The 22,145-nt window shown below is 68.0% G+C and overlaps 1 protein-coding gene across 1 annotated transcript; it reads right to left on the reverse strand.

Annotated features, from left to right (window-relative positions):
* Positions 1-783: 783 nt before the first annotated feature.
* PRR5 (proline rich 5) lies at positions 784-17,827 on the reverse strand (the record flags this gene model as incomplete). The annotated part of the gene is made up of 8 exons (XM_084254872.1): positions 784-1,211; positions 2,475-2,610; positions 5,267-5,407; positions 5,748-5,839; positions 8,923-8,980; positions 10,004-10,052; positions 12,494-12,574; positions 17,697-17,827. 8 exons carry the CDS (start codon positions 17,825-17,827, stop codon positions 784-786), a joined length of 1,116 nt encoding a protein of 371 aa, XP_084110998.1.
* Between the last annotated feature and the right edge of the window lie 4,318 nt (positions 17,828-22,145).

Genomic DNA, 22,145 nt, shown 5'->3' on the forward strand with positions numbered 1-22,145 from the left:
GAACCTTTCAAAGTGGGGCCAGAGCACCCCTGATGCCATGCTGGCCCGTGGTGACTGCTGGCGCTCAGGAACACTGATGCCCCCGCCCACACACACACCAGCTACTGGAGGCACAAGGCTCTGGTCATTCCACTGCTCAGCTGCTGCCCACAGGGAGGCGCCGACCACTGAGAGCCGGGGAAAGCCTGCCTGGGGCTGCCACACAGCTCCCCTCCCGGCCTCAAGTGCATCCACTCCTGCTGGTGCACCGGGTCCCCCAGTCCTCCTTCGGGGTCTTGGAGACCATCGCCGGCCCTGGGAGCTGCCCCCTCCACCAGAGGGGGGTTGTGGGCCTGGGCAGGAGAGCGGACTCAGGAGTGGGGTAGACACGCTTTATTCCTCCCTCTTCCTGTGCCTGCCCCCCCCGCCCCCCGCAGAAGGTTCTAGAACAGTCAGAGAACAGTCAGGTCCACACAGGAGATGGCGCCATGGCCTGATAATGTGGGGGGGCAGGCTAGTAGGATCCCTCTTGCTGTGGGGGTCGTCCTGGGCCTGGCTGAGCCACTGGGTTCACAGTGTCCGCAGTGTGGACGCCAGGGGTGGGGTGGAGTGAGGACATCCAGTGCGCGCTCGGGGCGGCCCGCGCGAGGCAGGGGCACTGCCCGCGCCCCAGGTGGAGGGCCGGTGCTTGACCGCTGGGGAGAAGTCGGCTGGTCCAGCAGAGGCCGCAGCATGGCTGAGGGCAGCAGGGAGCGAGAGGCGGAGTGAGGCGTGCCCCCAGCACCCCCTGGCACACGCGGGGCCTCAGACCATGCTCTGCCGGCCCGCGCGGCCCCGGCCAAAGTCAATGAAGATGCCCTCGGAGTCCGAGTCCGCAGACTCCAGCGCCTGGTCCACCAGGTTCTCGGGGCTGCAGGAGAGCAGGGGGCCATGGGCGGCGCCCGGGCTGGGCGCGGGGGGCTGGGCGGGGGGACACAGTCTGCTGGGGCAGGGCCCCGATGGGCAGGCCCCAGGGGTGCCCTGGCCCGGGGCATCAGCGAGGCCCGGGGCCTCGGGGCAGGACGTCATCTCGGACACCGAGTGCCTGCGGATGCCCGTGCCGCTGGCCGCCGCGCCCTCCGCCTCGTGCTCCGCCACGGGGTTCAGCAGCGGGGTGTTGTAGCTCTTGGAGCGCACCACGGGGTTCTTGGCCAGGATGTCCCCTGAGTGGGAGCGGCGCAGGAAGTGCTTCTCTGCGGGGAGACGGGCGTCACGGGGTGCACCGGGAGCCTCCGCGGGGGGCTGCAGGTCCCGCCCCACGCTCCCGCTGGGCCCGCCCGCGAGCCTTAGGCCGGCAGCCTCCTAGCCGGGGCCGGCGGGGAGCCTCATGCCAACTGCGGGTTCAGGCGTGCACCCTGCAGCCTCCCCACCCCGCGGCACACAGGGGCCACTCCAGTGAGGTCAGGGCTGGGGTTTTATTCTGAGTGCGGTGGGACCCCGGGCTGTGAACAAGGCGCATAACCGGGCAGGTGTCCACCGGCAGCCCACTACGTGGGGAGCGACAGCCACGGGGAGAGCCGGGTGGACTACTGGGCAGAGGCCCAGGCTGGGTGGGGAACAGGTTTTAGGCTGCCCGGCTCAGGAGCCTGCAGCTCTGGACACTGACCACAAGCTGAGCGTGGCGAGCTGTTCAGGCCTTTCCTGGGACCTGGAGGGCTGGGGTCCCCTTATTCTAGGGGCACGTGAGACCTGGGTGGCCCCAAGTTCTCCAGCTGTCGAGTCCTGCCTGGGCAGTCAGTGCAGACTGTCCTTCCATCTGGCTACTCTTCCAGAGCCTGGCTCCCTTACCCTTCAGTTCTGGCACCTCTGGGAGGCCTTTGCTGATTTGCCTGCCCTCCACCCACGTCACCCCGCCACACAGGACATCTCTGGGGTTCTTTGCCCATTGGTCTGCCTCTGCTGGTGGATTGGAGTCCCTGAGGATGGGGCTCAGTCTCTGCTGAACCCCCAGCACCAAGAACAGGGGCTGGCACAATAGGTGCTTGACTGGCACAGCAAATGAGCCCAGGGGCACGGTGGGTGGCTCCTGCAATGCCCAGCTGTCCCGAGATGCCCAATCTGCCTGCTCCCCAAGTGCATCCTCCGTGCACCCCGAGCTCCTGAGTTAGTCAGGGTGTCTGGACTCTGGGTCTCGCACATGCTGTGCTCGCTGGTTAACCTGACTTTCAGGCCTGAGCAGAGATGTGGCCTCCTGGGAAGGCAGAGGTCCCTGTGGGGCTCTCAGGGGTCACCTCGTCACTTAGTGTCAGCCTGTCATCAGGTCCCCTCAGGCCGTGGAAAGACCCCAATGACCTGGTGTCCAGCACATTCAGGGGGGTGGGGGATGCAGGGTCTGCAACACGCAGGGCCCTGGTTCTGCCTGATTGTCCACTAAGGAGGCTGGGGTCCCCGAGCAGAGGGGGACCTGGCCAAGGGTCAGCCCGCTCCCCGCCCAGGGCCCAGGCGCTGATCCCTACCCAGGATGCAGGAGTGTGTGAAGGGGCCCTCGCTGGAGTAGAGGCCGTAGGTGCCCAGATAGGGCGACACCACCTTCTGCACCAGAGTCTCCAGACGCAGGTAGTCCTTGGTCACACCCCTGGATTCGTGTACTCCCTGCAAGAAGAGGGGGGTCACGTGCCGGCACCCACTCTGCCTGCCTGCTAGCCAGCCCCCCTCCATCCCCACCGTGACTCCCTTCCTGCCTTCTGCAGCCGGGGCCCCCCGCTTCGGCACCATCACAGCTGCCACTGCACGTGGCACCGCTGTGCTCTGGGAGACAGTGGCGCCCGTGGAAAGGGCTCCGGGGCTGCATTAGGCGAGACGTCCTGGCCCTCACAGGAGAACCCCACATGAGGTTCGCCAGTCCTGGGGGCCACACTCATTTGCCCATGGCCCCCACATCACTCCCTTGTCCTGGGGGGCACCGTAGCAGGAAAGACTACCCGGGCCTAGGTCCACGTGCATGCGGAGCCACAAAGGTCCATGCAACGGCCAGACGCCCTCCCTGCACCTGCTGCGCGCGTCCCTTGCCAGGCCTCGTTCACCCCCAACCCACCCCCCACGCCTCCCCTGCCCAGTGCGCCGAAGGGATCCCGGCCTCCTCCAGGTTCTTCCGGATGAAGTTTGAGGAATGCAGCTGTCCACGGGCCAGCGCGGCCGTGCTCGCTTGGCTACCAGCTGACCGAGGGCCAGCGCTGTCCCGTACCGCCCTGGCGTGGGGCTAGCCCGCCACCGGCCCCAGCGAGTGCGGGTGGAGGCGTGATGACACCCGAGAGGCTGTCACCTGGGTAAGGACAAGACACAGGTGGGTCGAATAACAGTTCAAGACAGCAAGAGAACCCGACTCCACGCTGCCCACGAATACGAAGACGCCACACTCAAAGGGAAGCGGCGGGGACACGCCAAGTGAACGCCGATCAGAAAGAGCAGGGCAGCTGCGTGATTTCAAACCGACCTCGGACCCAGGGCAGTTATCAGGGGTCAAGAGAAGGACGAGGGGGGACTTCTTAGGTCCGGCAAGACGGGACAGTCCTCGGCACACGTCTAACCACAGCGCACTGAACCCTCAGAGGCAAAACCAGAGCTGCGAGGAGAGAGCTTGGCCCTGGTCACAGCGGGAGGCCTCCACACCCCCGGGGATTCAGCAGAAGATCCAGAGTGCCCGCGCTCTCTCCTCGCCCCTGCATGGACAGCCCCTCCAACGACAGCTGACCTGCCTCGCGCTCCAGGCAGCCCGCTGTGGGGTGTAAAGCAGACCTCAGCAAATGAAAGGCCTAGAAAGCAAGCGCAGTCTGCCCCGGCCAGGATGGAATCGCAGCAGAAATCAAGAACAGAAAGGGAACTAGGAAACGCCCCCGCAACAGAGATTAAACAAGGGACTCCCCGGTGCCCCTGGGTCGCAGAAGGAACTCTCGAGAAAGACGGATGGATACTGAACGGCGTGAGCAGGAAGACAACCTGTCAAAATGTGTGGGCGGCGTCGAAAGCAGAGCTTAGCCAGACAGGGAGCGCCGGTGCACACGGCGATCAGCCAGCTCCTCGCGAGACTGGAAGGAAAGCACATTAAGTCCAAAGTAGGTAGAAGAAATAATAAGAATCAGAGCCGCCACTGTTGACACTGACAACAAGAAATCCAAAGAAAAATCAACCCAAACCAAAATTTGTGGGGTGCAGGGAAGGCAGAGATTAGAGGGGCAAAACCAAAAGCCAGGTCTTCGAAAACACCGGAGAGAGCGACGCGCCTCTAGCAGGACGACGATGAGAGAAGGCAGACGCGGCGTCCCCCCAGACGCGGGCCTGTGGCCCCAGCGTCCCCCCAGCCGCACAGAAAACACGCAGGACCCCGCGAGCCGTCTCCATCCCCGGCAGCAGTGGCAGGCCCGGGCGCCGTCCGTCTCACCACTGGCTGGTGAAGGGGTGTCTGCTGCCCACGCACGGGGAGGGGCAGGGCCCCGGGCACACACTCACATGCAGGACTTTACCCCACTTCTGGGACCCCCTGGGAAGCACGGGGAACACAGTCAGCCGCAACAGACACTAGCCAGCTGCTGCCACCTCAGATGTAGCTGGGTCAGAAACAGTGGGGCCAAGTTCATAGGGGCTGGGACAGGTCATGGAGGCCACACGGCCAGGCGGGGGTGGTACCTGCAGGTGGGGGGTGGTACCTGCGGGCTGGGGTGGTACCTGCGGGCGGGGGTGGTACCTGCGGGTGGGGGTGGTACCTGCAGGTGGGGGGTGGTACCTGCGGGCTGGGGTGGTACCTGCGGGCGGGGGTGGTACCTGCGGGTGGGGGTGGTACCTGCAGGTGGGGGGTGGTACCTGCGGGCTGGGGTGGTACCTGCGGGCGGGGGTGGTACCTGCGGGCAGGGGTGGTTTGGTATCTGCGGGCGGGGGTGGTACCTGAGCAGCAGGACGACAGGAAGCTGCAGGAGGCACAGCGACCACCAGGGGGCAGCACCACCCCAGCTGACAGCCCCGCTCCCAGCCCGGCGCGCTCGGGGACAGTCTGGGCTCTCAGCCCCGCAGGCCAGACAGAGCAGGTGTGAGGCCAGCGAGGCCCCGAGGACAACTCTGGCCCACGCCACTCCTGTGGGCCCTGGCCGAGGGCAGCCCTGCCCCTCCTCTGCACCCGCCCTTACAGCTTTCCCGGGGTGCGCCCCTCAATCACAGCTCATCCCGGGCTGCTCTGGGGGTCAGGTCTGCGACCAGCCTCTGCCCGAGCCCAGCCTTGCTCCCTCGGGTGCTGACGCGGGTACGTGGGGACACCCACCTGCAGCACCAGCAGCATCTGCACGATGGCAGGGGGCACGCGGGCGTGGGCGCGGGCCAGCGCGTCCTCCAGCTTCACGCTGAGCGCGATGGTGTTCCGGAAGTGCAGCAGCGCCAGCTGGCGCACGGAAGGCTCCTTGCCCTGCGGACACCCGAGGCTGGGCCCACCCTGCCACCATTACGGAGGCTCGGCCCCCCCAGCCCCACTTCCGGGGCCACTCAGGGAAGTGACCCTCGGGCCCACGGGGCCCCACCCATCCTCCGCCTCTTGGTGACCTTTGTCCCAAGGAGAGGGGCCCCATGCATTCCTCACACGAGGAAAGGAGTCCTGCAACCCAGTGAGACCTACTAGGCGTGGGGCAGACCTACTGCGTGCCACTCAGGTTTACAGAGCCCTCAGGAAGGGCCCATTCCACCTTGTGGGGCTGAGGCATGTGCCCGGGCGGGACCACAGGGAGGCTGTGCGGGCAGCGGCGGCTCACCTGCACGGGGTAGAAGATGGCCTGCAGCGTGGGCAGCACATCGCTGAAGAAGAAATCCCAAGTCTCCGCCAGAGAGTCTAGCAGCTTCTGTCCTGTGGGCGCAGGGAGCGGTCACTACCCTTCCCCAGGGGCCCCCAGGGCGGACAAGATGGAATACAGAGCTCTTCCCTGTCCGGCTGTCCTGACCTCCTGACCGAAGGCGGAGGCATCCAATCTCTGGTCATCTGTCCATCCACCGCCCTCCCCACCCCTCCCCCCATCCGCCTGTTTGTCCAGCTGACATTTTCAGGGCAATGGTGCCGGGATGCAACCAATGAAGCTGTCCGCCTGTCTGCAGAGACAGGCCAGCTCTGCAGCATGAGTTCAAACCCCTGGCCAGGGAGCTACCCACATGGCGCAGCAGACCTCTCCTGCCTCCCTGCTGCTCCCCTCAGCAGTGGGTTTCAGTCTGCCTGTTCTGCTCCCCACTCTGTCTCTGGGGAACCCTCTCACCCCCTGCACCTCTGGCCTGTACCCCAGCTCCTGTATGCATAAATAAATCTTTAAAAAAAAGAATGGTGCCGGCCTGACACTGGGGACCCAGCTGAGTGCTCAGCCCCACGGCACGAGCTCAACAACATAGGACCAGGGTGGGGGTGACCTCCAATGGGTGGATGAAGGGGCTGAGCCTCCCGCAGATTCAGTTTCCCCAGAATCCTGGACACCCAGGCTGCCCGAGGTGGGTTCTCGGGAGCCCAGAGCCCACGTCTACCAGCAGCATCATGTCCCAGATAGAGGGGAGGCAAGGTCAAGCGGCAGGAGGGCTTCCTGGAGGAGGTGCTACCCAAGCTGACGTGGGAGGAAGGTTTGCCAGGTTGATCAACATTCTGGTGTGTGAACACGCAAGTGGGTCTGTGGAAAACCGGCACTAGGAGAAGCTGAGACCTGGGGACGGGCCGGTGCCCCCGAGTGTGGCTAACCCCCAGGGAGGCGGGACACCGGAGGTGCCCCAAGCTGCCCCTGGTTTCCCTAGGAAACGCAGAGCTGAACGTGCGGGAAGCTGGCCTGGGAGGCTGCCGGGGCCGGGAGAGGCAGGCCCTGGGATGTGGCGCCCAGGCCCCTGCAGCCTGAGGGGCCCCGGCCGGGAAACGGGCCAGTCTGGAGAAAAACGGGTGTGGTGGGTGCCTCCAGCGAGGCCGGCCTCTCAGGCCACGAGCCAGGCAGGTCTGACCACCTCGAGGTTTCCATGGGAACGAGGCGGCCCAAGGGGCCTCCGACTCTTTCCCCTGCTTTCCTTGGCTCTGGGCCCCACCCCCCAGGTCCCCAGGTCGTGCAGGCGGGTGGGCCCGGGAGGGAGCAAGTGGGGGCAGCCCGGCCAGCGGGGAGAGGGCCCGGTCTCCCGGCTATCTGTCTGCTGGCGGGGGGCTCCCTGGCTGGTCAGCTCCGGAGGCCCCCGGAGCCCGTGTGCCCTCCTGGGCCGGCCGGTGCTCACCGCCCCGGGGCTCGGCCCGCACACAGAGGTCCCTTCGGGCCCTGCATTCTCGGCAGAAGAAAGGCGGCTCAGTTCCTGGGCCGGCGGGGCCTCGGGGCTCTGGGTGGAGGCCAGGGGGTGACCACGGAGCGCGGGCTGCCCTCCAGCCACGGGGCGGAGACACGGCAGGAGCAGACGGACAGTCCAGGCCCCGCCAGGGCGGCCGCTGCCGGGAGGTCTCGCCCTGCGGGGCTCTCTCCTGGGGACTGTGGTCTGCGGGTGCCAGCGGGGGCGAGGTGGGGCTGGATTGAAGACCCGCTTGGCATGGGCCTGGTACCCCAGGGGGCCCCCTCACACCGGCCTCGGTGCGGTCCTCTGTGGAGGGCGCGTGGTGGACGCCACACTCCAGCCGACGGCCATGCTGCAAGCATCGGGCCAGGGCCAGCTGCTGGGGGGCCGACTCATCGTGCTCCCCAAAGCTCAGCGAGGCCCAGGCAGCCCCAGGCTGTCTCCCCCGTCAGGACGGAGTCCATCCGTCTTAGTCTGTCCGAGGACGCTGAGGGCGGCTGTGGCCCGGAGCTGCCGGAACCAGCCCTCACGGGGGCGGCCGGGCCAGCAACAGCTGCAGGGCAGCAGGGAAGGGAGCGGGTCTCTGGGGAGGTGAGGGGGCGAGGACGCCGGGTGGCGCCTGCCAGGGGCTGGAGGCGAGCAGGGCACCGGGTTCTGGAAGGACGCGTGTGCGGCCGGAGCCCACAGGAGGGCCTGGCCCTACCTCAGTCTCCAGTGTCGGCCGCGGGGTGTCCGGCCTGGCTGCGGCGGAGCCCCTCCCGCCTGCCGCTGCTGAGACACCAAACCACCACCCGGGCCGCGTCCCGGGGAGGGGGTCCCCAGACAGTCCATCCCGGGCCTGGAGCCAACCCCAGGGGCAGCCTCAAGGAGGAGCGGCCCCTGGGAACCAAGCAAGACAGGGGCCTCGGCTGCTGTCCCCACTCCGGGGGTCGGCAGGGCTGGGCCAGGTCTCCTTCGTCTCCAGGTCCTAGAGGTGCCTGGGGTCTGAGGGGCACAAGGCACATGGATGGAGCCAACTCACCCCAAAGCCAAGAGGGGGGCACTGAGGCCAGAGGAAAGGGTGTGTGTGGCTGAGCGGGCTGGGGGCTGGGCCTTCTGGCTCCCAGCCTGGGACTCCGTGTCTGTCCTGAGCCCGGGCAGCTGGACGTGGCTGGCGCTCCCCGCGGGGGGCCTGCAGACATGGCTGCCGTGGGCAGGGCCCCCCGAGCCGCACAAAGCTGCTGTTCTCTGCGCCCAGCTCCCCTAGGCAGGAGCTGGTGGGAGGCACAGGCACTGCCGGAATGTGCAAGTCAGAGCCGTGTGTGGGAGGCGTCTCCACCGGTGCCAAGCCCTGCCTGCCGTCCTGCCAGCTGGGGTGCTGCCTCCTCCAGGAAGCCAGCCCAGATCTCCTTGGCCAGCAAGTTGGGGGCAGACAGTCTCCCCAGCAAGGTGCCCTCCAGTCCGTTCTCAGCCCACTGCTCTCAAGGATGGTTCCTGCCCCTTCCACGCTCTGCTCACCAGGAGGGCCCCACCCTGGGGTGCAGGCCAGGCTGGTGGCGCCCGGTTTCCAGCAGGCACACCAGTGGAGCCGCTGTCCACGGACCTGCCGTGGAGTCCGGCTACCAGGCCAGCAGGCACCGTGGTCCAGCCAGGGTCAGTCACGGCGGCCACACTCACCCTCGTAGAAGCGGATCTTGTCCCGAAGGATCACCATGCCTTTGGTCAGCAGCTGGTTCTGCAAGGGAACCAAGACCCTGTCCCTGCTCTGGGGGCGCCCTGGGGTCCCCGCGGGCCTGGGCCCCAGGAGTCCTCCAGCAGGGAGCTAGGGCCCCGAGGGGAGGGACTTCTGGCATTTCACAGCCCCCCAGGGGACCTGGGCCCAGCCTGGCCTGGATCCCACCAAGATGGGCGGTGGCTGTGGGGACGGCCTTCACACCCCATGATGAGAGGGGCGCCAGAGCGGGGGGGCCAGAATCCTGATAGCCTGGCACGTGAGCTGCCAGCAGTGGAGCCAAAGCGCAGGGACCCTGGAGCAGGGGCGTCCGGGCAAGCAGAGGCTCATGGGGCCCCAGCACATTTGCAACAGCCAGGGGTGGGACACCCCATCTGTCGGACATCCCCGACAGATGCCCAGCAAGCAAAACAGCGTGTCTCCATGCAATGCAGCACCGCCCGCTGTCAAAGGGAGCGGGAGACCCCCGAAGACACAGGTCCGAGCGAGGAGCCGACACCCACGGCTCCAGTGGGAGACCCCGAGGCCGCGCGGAGGAGAGTCCGGGCCGTGGGGAGGGGCGCGGGCTTTCTGGGGCGATGAGAAGTCCTGGGGTTGGACTCGGTGATGCGTGAGCTTGGGATGGGCCCCGCGTGCGTGCCGCGAGCTGGAGGTACCGCTCCGCCAGCTGCTGTGTCACCAGCGACCCTCGGCCCCCGACACAGGAGGCTGCGGCCCGGGATCCCAGCCCCCAGCCCCAGGCCCCGTGGAGAGTGCACGCGGGCTCAGAGACACCAACACCAGCGCCACGTGCAGGGCTGTGTCCGGGGGACACCTAATCTCAACACTGACCCCCGAGACCCGCCATGTGCAGACCCACCCGCGGCCGGCCGTTTCAGCACCATGATGATCGCAGCCGGGGAGAGGGGGAAACCGAGGCACGGTGAGGCGGAGCCTAGCTCCATCCACCCAGGAGGGTGGGCGGCCAGCGATGCTACCTGGCCGGTCCAGGAGGCAGTCCTGGCCCCGGGAGAGGAGACCACCCACCTGCAGGTACTCGGTGAAGAAGGACCCCAGCTCCGTCTTCAGCAGCTGCCTGTGGGCAGGAGGGGCAGAGTCAGGATCGGCTCTCGGGGGCCCGGGGCTGGGCGGGGCTGTCTGGGCAGGGCGGGTGAGGCTTGGCCCTGGGGTGGTGCTCAGTTCAGCTCACCAGGGCCCCAGCATTTTACCCCAGCAGCCGAGGGACCCGGGGGCAAAGCCAGGGCAGTCGCACACCTGGCTCCTCCTTCGTCCACCTGTGAAGCCCCAGCCCTGGCCCACGTGTCCCCTCCCCTGCCAGCCCCTCCCCCCTTCACCCCAGGGTTCATTCCGCCTCCACCAACCCGAGGCTGGCATTCGCTGGGCCCCGTACTGCTGGCAACAGAGGCTCAGAGACGCCCAGCGATTTGTCCAAGGCCACAGAGGACGCGCAGGCCAGCAGCTGAGCCCTCCGTGCACACCCCGGGGCTGAGACAGCGGGTGTCACCGTCCGCCGGCCACATCCCGAAGGCGCTCTAGCACCGCCGCCCTCGCCGCTCAGCCTCCCCCGACGGCTCCCGGCTGCTGTCCCCGTCGGGAGAGCTGCATGGCCCATCCTGACCTGCAGGCAGTGGCACTGCTCCCGGGCCTGCTGTCCTGCATCTCGGTGACCGGGTTTAACCGAGTAACACCCCCGTCCCAGCACAGCGCCAGCTTCAGCCACCGGGGGTGAGTCGGCAGGAACCCCCGCCAGTGCTGCGAGGATTGAGCCGGCAATGCTGGGGGCTCGGGGAAGCGGGCCCCACGGCAGTCGTGGGCAGCAGCTGGGTGGCACCACACCCAGCAAGCCCCAGCTCGGCCGCATGAGCTGCCCCCACAGCCAGGTCCACACCCAAGGGAGAGAAGACTCATGCACACGAGCCCGTGCCCACGGACACCCCTGCGGCACCCCTCAGAGCCCGGGGGCAGAACAGCCACAAGCCCATCCCTCCGCGCACGCCACCCAGGAATACTACTCGGCCCAGAAGAGGAATGACGTGCGGCCGCCTGCTCAGCAGGACAAGCCTGCAGAGGCAGACCAGGACAGGAGGGCCGGGGGGTGAGGGGGTGCCTGTAAACGGCACAGGACTCTCTTGGGGGATGACACTGTTCTGGAATGGCAGTGCTGGCTGTCGATGCTGAAAACCGTGGCGCCCCAGGTCCTAAAAGGCTGAGGGGAAGCATGAAGGCCACCGAGTCCCGTGCTGTTCACGGCCCGGGGTCCCCTCCCAAGCCACAGTAAGCACCTCAAGAACCGAGGGGAGATTTGGGTTAAGGTGTGATGAATCGAAGGTTCCAGGCTCAAGGCTCCCCTGGGGGACCAAAGCTGGTGCGCGATCCTGGATTGAACACATAAGTTTACTTATTTAATCGGCCCCGTGAAGGAGAGAGCCGGGTCGGGGTGGGTGGGGCAGTCGTGGGGGGCCTGCGGGCCCCAGAGGCAGGGCTCCAGGCCCAGCTCCCTGACCAGCCCTGGGACCCCGGGCAGCCCAGGCCGCCGAGCCTCAGTTTCCTCCTCTCGAAGCAGAGACGAGGTGTGTACCCCCTGGGGCTGCGGGGCAGAGGGGATGGCGCGGGGAGCTCGGGTGTGAGGCTGCCCAGGACACGGCCTCCATCGAAGGCCCTTGACAATTCCCGGCTCTGCCGTTTCTTGGGGTGAGAACCGCGGATGTGACGGCACGGGGCAGCTTCTCTGCCCCCCTCCCCGCCCCCAGCCCACTCCCGAGGGGGCGAGCCCCCCAGGACAGGCGTGGGCTGCAGCCCTGGCGGTCGCCACGAGGGGGCTGGGCTGGCTGTTCCGCTCAACTATTTAGAAATATTTCCCTCTGGTGTTTACACACGCGGCGGACGCTGTGGGCTCAACCAGCTCACGCCTCCCTGAGCAGAGGCCACTGTGGACGGTCACCTGGGTTGCAGCCGGCCTCAGCGCCTCCCTGGGCGTCCTGGGCCCTCTGAAGCAGAGCAGGCCACAGGGGGCTGCAGGGCGGGCAGCCTCCTGGCAGCAGCTGTGTGACCCTGGCGAGTCTCGACCTCTCTGAGGTCCGGCCTCCACAGTAACCCAGGTCAGGGTGCTGGCCCTGCAGATCCCCAGGAGGCCCCAGACGGGGTGCGGGTGGGCTTGGCCCCTCCAGGCTTTCACAGGAAATGGGGGTGTTCGGCCGCACTCTAATTGCTTTTCTGGGAACGAAACTCCCCTAAGCAGGCAGGTGGGTCGTTCCCCTTGAGCGGAATAAACGTCCTTCTCTGGACGGCGGGGAATGTGGGCATCATGGCCAGCCGCTGTCTGAGCCCCACCCAAGTTCCCCCGGAGGTGTCTTCAGGAGGGGTGGGGTGCAGGCCGCCAGGCCCGAGAGCCAGGGATCTGTGGCCTGGAGGTCACGCCAGCTGTGGCTGGCTCTAAGGACACAATCCCAAGGGAGGCCAGCGGACCCCCAAAGCCCCCTTCCTGCCCCATGGAAGCCCGGGGCAGAGGCCACTCACCGGACACCTTCGTTGAGGCTGAAAAGCTCCTGGTCCGGCAGCCCCTTGCGCTGGAAGACGGCGATCACCCCGTTGTGGATGCTGTGGGGGAAAGAGCCGCGTTGCCCCGAGGCCGAGGCCCCTCCCTGACTCCCTGTGCCCGGGCACGGGCAGCAGCAGCAGTGGGCTGGGCCGGGCCGGGCAAACCCCTTGCCCTCGGAGTTACTGTTCCCGCCCTGAACCCCCATCCTGCCCCCGAAGCCCCGGGCCTGAGCCAGGGAACCAGGGAGCTCCCTCCTGGCCACTTGTGAGGTGACCCTGACCCGTCATTCTCCTCCCTCCCCATGTTCTTGACCCCTCCATGCCCGGGACAGAAATCGGGGGACCCTCTGATGGCCCCTCCCAGTTCCAGCATATCCAGGTCTGGCTGGTTTTCTTCCCCTGGGCTCGAGGTGCCCCTAAGCTGGCCAGTGGGCCCCGGCTCTGTGGTCCCTGCAGCCAGCCGGCCAGGGAGCCCCTCCTGCCACAGGGCCTTAGCACGGCCCTCGCCCAGCCCCCGCCTCCCTCCCCGCAGGGCACAGGTGTGGCCGCCTCCACAGCCCTTGACAGCGCGTAACCTCCAGGGCTAAGCCCCCTCCTGCTCAGAGGGCAGGCTGCACCCATGGGGCAAAAAGTCACCCTGGAGCCTCGCACCCTCCTAACTCACTGCTGCCCAAGGCCCGCTTTCACCCCCTCGCGCCCTCTGCTGAGCCCGGGCTGTCTGTCCCGACTGCAGCCGAGCCTCCCAGCCTGAGTCACCTTCCTGCCCCCACAGGCCCTGGCCTCAGGCTCCTAGACAGGGTCCGCCCTCTCCTCCCCCACCCCTTCCAACTCTGACCTCATGGTGCCGGAGGCAGGGCGGGGACCACCCTCTGGGTCTCACCACGGCCCCTTGACCTGGAAGCCTCCGTCCCGGCTACTAGAAAGCAACTATTTGCCTGGGCGCCTCTGCCACCGCCTCCCAGGGGCCCTCCCGGCCCCTCCCTTCCCGCAGAGGCCCCGGTCCCCGGCCTTGGCTGATTCACTTTCCCGAAAGTCCCCCACCAGCCGCTGGGTCCCAAGGGTGAGCTCCAGGTCTGGACCTGCCCAGGTGAGTGAGAACCAGCCCCGCCCAGAAGTCAGCACTGGCTTCTCGGCGGCTCTGGCCGTGACCAGGCTGGACACCTGTCCCGAGCCGGCGCCCGGTGACGCGGGTCCTGGCCTTGGGGGGCTGTGTTCTGTGTGCTGCCTCCTGCCTGTGGAACGGGCTCCTGGGGCGCTCCCGCCAGGGGGCTGTCAGGACCACGCCTGGCTGGGTCGAGGTGGTCATGCCCCCCCCCCCCACCGTGCAGGGGCCTGGCCAGCCCCGGCCCTCACTGTGTCACAGGCTGTTTTTCATCGAGGCTAAAAAAAGATCCCACTCGACGGGAGAGCAGCGCGCCAGGAGGGCAGCTGTTCACAGCAGCCTGGGATCCCAGCAGCTGGGAGCTCACCGGCCCAGTGTGGGGGCGCGGCCCCACCCCTGCTCCGTGCCGGGCCTGACCTGCCTCGGTGCTGGACCTTCTCGGTGGGGGCACCGAGGCCCGAGGGGATGGGAGTGGGGTGGGGAGCGTCCGCTCAGTGCCGGGCACCAGCCCTGGGCCCGTCCTTCTCCCTCCGGATCCCTTCAGCTTACGGAACGGGAAACTGAGCCAGAGCAGGGACTGGAGCAGGACCCCCTCTGATGTCAGGGTGCGGGGACGGAAGCCAGGTCTAACCTGAGGCCACTGCCCTGGGCTCCTGTGTTCATGGCCGTGGGGCGGGTGGAAGGCGGGTATAGCTGCCCAGCTCGTGGCCGGGCCCTGGGCCCCACCCGCACGCACCTGATCTTCTGCAGTGCTGGGCACCCCGTCCTGCAGCCAGCGGTGCCCCCCAGACCTGTGTGGGGCCCTGTCCAAACCTCGGCTTTTGCCCCGGATGCCACTTTAGCACTTCCAGCCTCAGAAGCAGAAGAAAACTCGGGCTGGCTTGAAGCCGTGAAGCTGGTGCTGGTGTGTTCCAGCCGCCACAGGAGCCGAGGCCCTGGACCCCCTCCCTCCTTCCCTCCCGCCTGAGCCTGGGCAACCTCTTCTCCCTGTCTCGGGGCTGCGTGGCAGCCCCCACCCCCGTGCACCGTCCAGGCGGGCTCTGAAGCCCCGGCAGCTGCGGAGACGGGGGCACCCTCCCGGCCGGCGCTGCCCCATGGTCAGGTGAGCCTTTGGAGGAGAACCCCGAGCGCCCGCCAGGTGCCTCGCTGAGCAGGAGCCTCCCGAGGGGCGCCAGCTGGGCTGGAACCAGGCTCCGTGAGGAGCAGGTGAACCTGCTTTCCAGAGGATCAGATAAGGCCCGGAGGGGAGCAAGGTGGGGTGCTGAGGCGTCCCTGCCCCCTCCCCTGGGCAGGATAGCTGCGTGGACACTGAGAGACTGGCGCAGAGTCAGGGGTGCTCCCGCTTCATCTCAGAGGGCTCAGCGTGACCCCAGGAGTACAGATGCGGACCTTGGGGCCCTGGTCACCCTGGATGTGCGCAGGATCAAGCTCCCTGCTGAGTCAGGAGGGGCGCAGGGGCTCAGGGAGCTCCTTCTGAAGGTTCTAGCTCACGCTCTGCACAGCCGGCCCGGCAGCCCCCAGACGTTCCCTGCACACCTTGATCAACACGGGGCGGCCGGGGAGGGGGTCAGCCCTGCCACAGGCTCATCTTCCAATACTGAACCCCGGGAGGACCCCATCCTCTGCCTGTGCCTTCCCTCCTGCCTCCCCCCTCCAGCTCCGGGCTCCGGTGGGGCGGGAGGGCCGGCCCAGCGCCGGGAAGCGAGTGAAGGAAAGAGTGGCTGAGGGAGCCGGCGGATTCCACTCTCGGGAGAGCAGGCGAGGGGTTCCTGCCCCGCCCATAGCAGAGGTGGAATTTAGGAGGGTGCTAGGGCCAGCCAGTGTCCCCCAGAAAGTCACATCTCCCCAAACTTCGGACCTTATTTGGAAACAGGGTCTTTGCAGATGCAATTAGTTCAGGCCCTGGAGGCGCAATATCCTGGATTTGGGGTGGCCCCTGGGATCTTTATGAAAGGAGCGGGGCAGGGGCTTCCCTGGTGGCGCAGCGGGTTGAGCGCCGGGCTGTGAAGCAGTTTGCGGCCTCTGCAGCACGAGCTCAATCCTGGCTGGCCGCGGAGCTACCCACATGGCGCGGCAGACAGCTCCTGCTCCCCGCTGCTCCCCTCAGCAGTGGATTTCAGTCCGTCTGCCTGTTCTGTTCCCCACTTTGTTTCTGGTGAATCCTCTCACCTTCCCATGCATCTGGTCTGTACCCCGGTTCTTGTATAAATCTATAAATAAATAAATAAAAGGAGCGGGACATCTGGACACAGGCACAGTGAAGCCACATGAAAGTGGAGGCAGAGACTGGGCCACCGGCCACAGCCCAGGAGCCCCCAGAGAGGCAGGAGCACCCCCTGAGAGCCCCAGAGGGAGCGTGGCCCAGGCGGGGGCGGGACTGTCATCTTTTGGCCTGAAGGACCACGAGAGGCCACCAAGCTTGTGGCATTTTATTACAGCAGCGTGGGAAACTAAGGAGGTCACGCACAAAGCGGGGTGCATTCTGAACTCAAAGGGAAGAGTCCAGAGCTCAGCAAGCCTGGATGTGCACACCAGCACGCGGTGCCCCCTACAGGCTGTCTGGGGGGGGGAGCCCTGGCTGGGGCGCTGCAAGGAGTGATGGGCAGCTGAGACTCCCCCCCCACTGCCCCTGCCACCCCCTGCGCACGCGCACATTCCTCCTCGGGCAGGAGGCGGCCAAGGAGCCGGGCGTGAAGGCGGGGCCGGCACACAGTAGGAGCACAGGAAGCGGCCCTGCCCCTGCTGTCCAGGCGGGAGCTGACCCAGTCCCAGATGGGAGCCTCTCGCCTCGCACCCGTGGGGAGGGGTGAAGAGCCACCGAAGCTCGAAAGTGCCTTTTAGTGAACTTTGAGCAGTTTGCAGGGTGTCTCCTTGCAGGCTCCTCCCCGAGCGCCCCAAGACTCTGTCTGCCCCAGGCTACCCCCACCTATGTCTGGAAACCCCAAGCAGCAGCAGACCCCAGCTGGGGGACAAGGGTCCCGCAAAGCTCAGGAGCCAGCAGACTCCTGAGGGGCGCCCCAAGTCCCGTCCCCAGCGGCATGTGGACGTGAACTTGTCCTCCCCGTGGGAGGACCTGCCCCCCTGGGCCCATGGCCGCCGCCAGGCTCACGGCTCATCTGCGACCTGGGAAAAACACGCCTGCTGCCCGGAGCCCCGGTGGCCGCGAGCACCCTGACAAACTCAATACCCGAGCAGCCCGGGGCGGGGAGGGGTGCACCCTTGTCCACCCTTATCCCTTTCACTGAGAGGAAACCGAGGGCCACGAGGGAAGCCACTTGCTGGAGGCCACGCAGCAGCAGAGCCAGGAGCTAAGGGAAGTCTGGGGGCTCCTTCCACTCCGGGGAAGAGGGGGTCTCCTACCTGCTCCACCCTGGGGAGAGGAACACTGAAGACGACACTCCCCAAGGGAAGCCCTTTTTGCCCTTAAGGGGGAGAGGCGCGCCCACCGGCAGGCGGGGAAACTGAGGCGCGCAGCCGGCCCCCAGGCGGTGCAGCCTAAGGGGGGCGCAGCCAAGCAGGCGAAAGGCAGGTCCTGTCCAGCATCAGGGAGGCCCGGCCGGCTGCCCAGCGCCCCACGAGGCCCAGGCGCCCCGCTGGGGCCCCCTGGACAGCGGGTCCCTGGCGGCTGCCCCCGGCCAGGTTTCACAGCCAGGAGTGCGCGCGGGGGGCGGGCGCCCCGGCCCCCTCGACAGGCAGCTCCACTCGTCCGCACCCCTACTTTGCTCTTGGGGAGACAGTCAGCTTTCCAAAGGGCCCGGAGCAGCCCCGCTGGGGCCGCCCCCTGAACCCCTCGCCTCTTCCCCACCCCGGCCCGCTCTGCGGACAGAGCCGGGGCGGCCGGCGCGGGGCGCGGGGGGCGGGGGCGGCCGCTCAGGAACGCGGGCAGCTGCCGCGCCCGCGCGCACACGGAGCCGCCGCCCCCGCCGGCGCGGGAAGGGCCGGGGGCGCGGGGCCGCGCGCTCCGCGAAGTGGGGCGCCCCGCCCGCCGCACGGACCCGCGAGCGCCCGCGCGGGGCGAGGGGCCCCGGGCACGCCCCCCCCGCCACCTCGGGGCGCCGCGCGCGGGAGCCGGAGCCTTACCTGTTCCAGGCGGCGCTGGCGCGGGCCCGGCGCTGCTGCGCGCCCCGCTCGTCCGCGGCCGGCGGCTCCCTCGTGCCCGGGTCGCCGAGGCTGGGCGAACTCATGAACTTGAGCCTGCGGAGGGAGCGCATGGTGGCCGCCCGGCGCCGCGCCGCCCGGGAGGCCCGCGCGCGGGCAGCGAGCGCAGCGGCCCCGGGCCCCGGCCCGCCCCGCGCCCCGCCCCGCGCCCCGCGCCCGCCGCCCGGCCGGGAGCTCAGCCCCGCGCGGCCGCCGCGTGCAGCCCGACCCGGCCCGGGGGCGGGGCCTCGGGGGCGGGGCCCAGGCGAGGGGCGTGTGCAGAGGGCGGGCCTCAGGCGAGGGGCGTGTGCAGAGGGCGGGGCCCAGGCATGGGGGTGTGTGCAGAGAGCGGGCTCGGGGGCGGGGCCCAGGCCAGAGGCGCTGCAGTGGGCGGGGCCTCGGGGGCGTGTGCAGAGGGCGGGGCCTTGGGGGCGCGGCCTCGAGGGCGGGGTCCAAGCGTGGGGGCGTGTGCAGAGGGCGGGGCTCGGGGGCGGGGCCTAGGCGAGGGGCAAGCGCAGAGGACGGAATCTTGGGGGCGGGGCCCAAGCGAGGGCGCGTGCAGAGGGCGGGGCCTCGGGGGCGGGGCCCGTGTACAGGGGCGGGGCCTGGAGGGCGGGGCAGGCGCCCCCCCCCCTTCCCGGCCGGCCTCAGCGTCCCCGGTCCACCCTCCCGGCTCGCCCTCCGCCCTCTCCGCTCCTCCGGAGGCCACGCGGGCCCAGGACACGTATGCGCACGGGACGCACCGCCACCCCCGCCGTGGCCCACCCGCGCGATGCCAAGCGAACCCTGACACCCCCCGAATCCCATCCACTACGCTTCACCCGGCCATGGCCGCCTCCTCACCCCTCCCCAAGGCCGCACCCACACAGATCCCCCCGGAGCCGCCGCTGGGACACGGGCGCCCCTGCGGGGCTCGTGCACGCCGGGTGGCAGCCTTCAGCCTCCTGGGGTGCCTCTGGCCAGGACCCGACCCCACCCCGGCCCAGCCTGGACCCGGCCACCCTGATGACCCACCTCAGGCCTGGAGGAGTTGCCAGATTAGGAGCCAGGGGAACCCCGAGTGGACTCCCCAGGGCAGAGCCCAGCGAAGTCGTGGTGACCCCCACCCATGGGAGGCACAGACTCCTCCCCAGCTTCTGGGGTTCAAGAGGCTTCACCCGCCCCTCCAGCACCCAGGACAAGAGGGTGCTGGCCGGCCTTACCCCTGGGCCTCTCCTGAGGTGCTAACTGTGCTGAGAAGTTCTGGGGTCACCCGCGCCCCAGCCCGCCTGGTCTTACAGATACTCCCAGAGTGAGTCAGTGGGGGAGGGGGAGGGGCTGGTGCTAGACCCCTAAGCCTGGGAAGGGCGCCCCAGCCCCTTCCCCCAGGTCATCCACAGGAGGCCACAGAGCCCTGGTCAGGTGTCCAGGGCGTGTACATCTTATCTGACAGCAGAACCAAAGCAGCCCCTGGGAAGGGGTGGGTGGGGCACAGCCAGGGGAGCCGAACTTGCCTGGAGAGGCGTAGGTGGTATCGCCGCGCCCCCCTCAGCCCTGGGGATCTGCACCTCAGCCGGAGGGGCTTTTCTGGAATGAGCCCGGCTGGATGGTTTGCATCCGGAGCCAGGAGAGCACCGTCTAAAGCTGGGAGAGCCTCGGGAGGGGGCTCCCCATGGTTCAACCCAGCTGGCATTTCCTGAGCTCCTACTGTGCGCCAGACGTCACCCTCGCCCTAGGGGGGCAGAGTCATTGGGTCCAACTCTCAGGCTCTGAGCTCGCAAGGAAGGCGCCCCCGGCAGTTCCTGGGCTGGCCTGTGACCTGGCAGCGCCCTCCCTGCTGGCGCCCACTCAAGAGGCTGGTGGCCTCCCACCTGGTCAGAAACACCTGTCTGTTCCTCAGCTCCACTGTCACCTCCCAGGCTCGCCCGATGGCTTCCCTGGCCAGGACAACAGACACCTCCCGGCCGCTCTCCCAGGGCACACAAGCCACTGGTCAGGCCACTTCTCCATGTGGCGGCCGGAGCGACCCTGGGCCTGCTGTGGGCTCCTCTGGGGACAAAGTCCACAGCCTGGCGTCCTTGAAGGGGCCACCCCCTTCCTCCCCCAGCCCCCAGAATGCCTGCCAGCGAAGGCCGTCCCCGTGCCGCCCTCCCAAGTGTAAGCCCGGAGGGCTGGGCTAAAGTGACCGTGCTCAGCACGCAGCAGGTTTGCTTGAGTGACGGAGGACACCGTCTCACAGAAAGAAGGGGGAGCGTGGCTCCCAGCACAGCGAGGGGTGAGGGCCGCGCAGGGTGGGGCTGGGCCCTTGTACTGTTGGTGCCACAGCGGCAGGTGGGACTATAGGTTGGCTCTGCCCGGGGGCGGAGGGGACACTGTGTCGGAGCTGGAGGCAGGAGAGGGCTGGCCTTGCCGGGCCTACCTGTAGGGTAGTGGGGAGGGGTGGGGCTGGGGGGGGCGCTTGATGCAGGGGGAGGCTGGACTGCTCTGGAGGAGAAACTCCAGGGAGAATAGGGGGTGGCGCAAGGGAGAGGCGAGAGGAGGGGCTCGTCGTGGTGGGAGGGGCTAGGGCCGCAGCAAAGGTCAGGGTGAAGTGGCCAGCAAGGAATTCCCGAGGTAGGGCCGGCCGAGGGATTTAAGAGTCATCCGTAGTCAGGTTACGGATGAGCCATAACCTCCTCCTGTGTCCAGCGTAGATCTTTGGAAACACGGCCCATACTCAGTGGCAGGTGCAGGGGAGGCTCAGACAAAGGTTCCTATGCCCCGCGCGTGGGCTGGTGACCCGCCATGAGTGGCCATGGGGCAGGGGCTGGACAGTCCAGGGGAGCAGCGGGTCCCAGGGACAGGGTGGCCGAGGTCAGGGGACATCACAGACCCCAGAGCAGGGAGCAGCTGGGTGGCTGACCGCCAGCCCCAGCCCTGATCTGCACAGCCCGCCTTGCCGGGGGGAGAACAGAAACCCAGCCTGCATGCAGCCACGGCTTCACAATGGAGAGACTGACAGAAAAATCCTGATTTCTGGCTTCCAGCGAAGCATCAGATGACCGGGCTCCTGGGCCCGAGTCCCCACGTGACAAGGCTGCCAAGCTGCTGCCCCTGCAGGCAGGCGCGGGGACTCCAGGTGCCCACCTGGTCCTCCACTCACTCACGGGGCCTTCCTGGCCCAGTTAGGGGTCGGGGATGAGCAGCAGTCCTGGGGGAGGGGTAGCCCATCTGTGCCTGGAACTAAGGGGGGGAAGTGTCCAGTTAGAGGGAATGGGGTCCATTCACATGTCCCCCCGACTGCCAGAGCGACCCCGCTGCAACACGAACACCACCCCGATGACATAGCCGCGTGCTCGCCTCCCCTGGGACCTGTCTCTCCAGCCAGTGGACCGTCAGCACACGACGCTGGCCACCAAGGGGACCCCACTGTCCCCAGGGCTTGCTCTGGGATGGGAGAGGGAGCCCTCTGCTGGGCAGTCAGAACCAGGGTCCACCTGGCCCGGCCAGCGAGTCAGGAGTCCTCCAGGGCCTCAGTCTGCCCACCCGGAAGATGGGTGGTGGTTGAGGGCTGGGGCCCTGCCTTCCTCCCCCCAAGCTACCACGCTGAGTCTGAGCGGCAGGCTCCCGTGGAGGGGAGGACATGCGCCCCCCGCGTCCCTGGGGTGCGATCATGCTGAGGGGTTGGTCCAGAGTCTCAGCTTCACGGGCAGGCGCAGAGCCGGGCCTGGCCTTGAGGAGAGCCGGGCACGGGGACTTTGCTCAGAAGCTCCCCTGGGGCTGGTTCAATGTGTCCTTCCCCCTCCTGCTGGGAAGGAACCGGGAATCAGGGGCTTGGGGGCAGGACCTGGGAATGGCCAGTGAGCCACCCTGGGGCCCTCGTGGTAGCCCTGAGCCCTCTGAGCCCGTCAGACACAGCCTGATGCCTGGGATGGAAGAGCTTGGGGCCCGGGGGGCTTGGGGCCCGGGGCCCGGGGCTGGGGACTCGAGGGCCCCTGGGTGAGCTCCTGCGCGGGGGTGGGCGGCAGAGACACTGCTCCATTCAGTGCTGGACGGGCTGCCGGGCGGCATCACCAACAGGGAAACTGAGGCTCAGGCCGAGGCCCAAGCCCAGAGTTGTGTCAGCAGGGCCAGGGGGAAGCTGGAGCCCCGGGGCCCAGCCTGTCCCCAGTCCTCGCCCGTGCTGGCCTCCGTCCGCCTGCCCACCCCAGGCACTGCTGCCTCCCAGCGGGACGCCTGGTGCGCCCCCAAAGCTGAGAGGCCGCTGGATAAGTTCCTCTTGCTTGCTGGGGCTCTGCACTCCGGGTCGGGTCGGGGCCACCCAGGGAGGGGCTTGCCATGCATCAGGCGGGGGAGGGGATGGAGGAGTGGCCTGCTTGTCCCGTTCATTCTCTGGGTTCAGCCGGGGTGCGCCCCACAAGGGGTCGAGGCGGG

The sequence above is a fragment of the Talpa europaea genome (assembly GCF_964194135.1).
Source record: "Talpa europaea genome assembly, chromosome: 15".
NCBI lineage: Eukaryota > Metazoa > Chordata > Mammalia > Eulipotyphla > Talpidae > Talpa > Talpa europaea.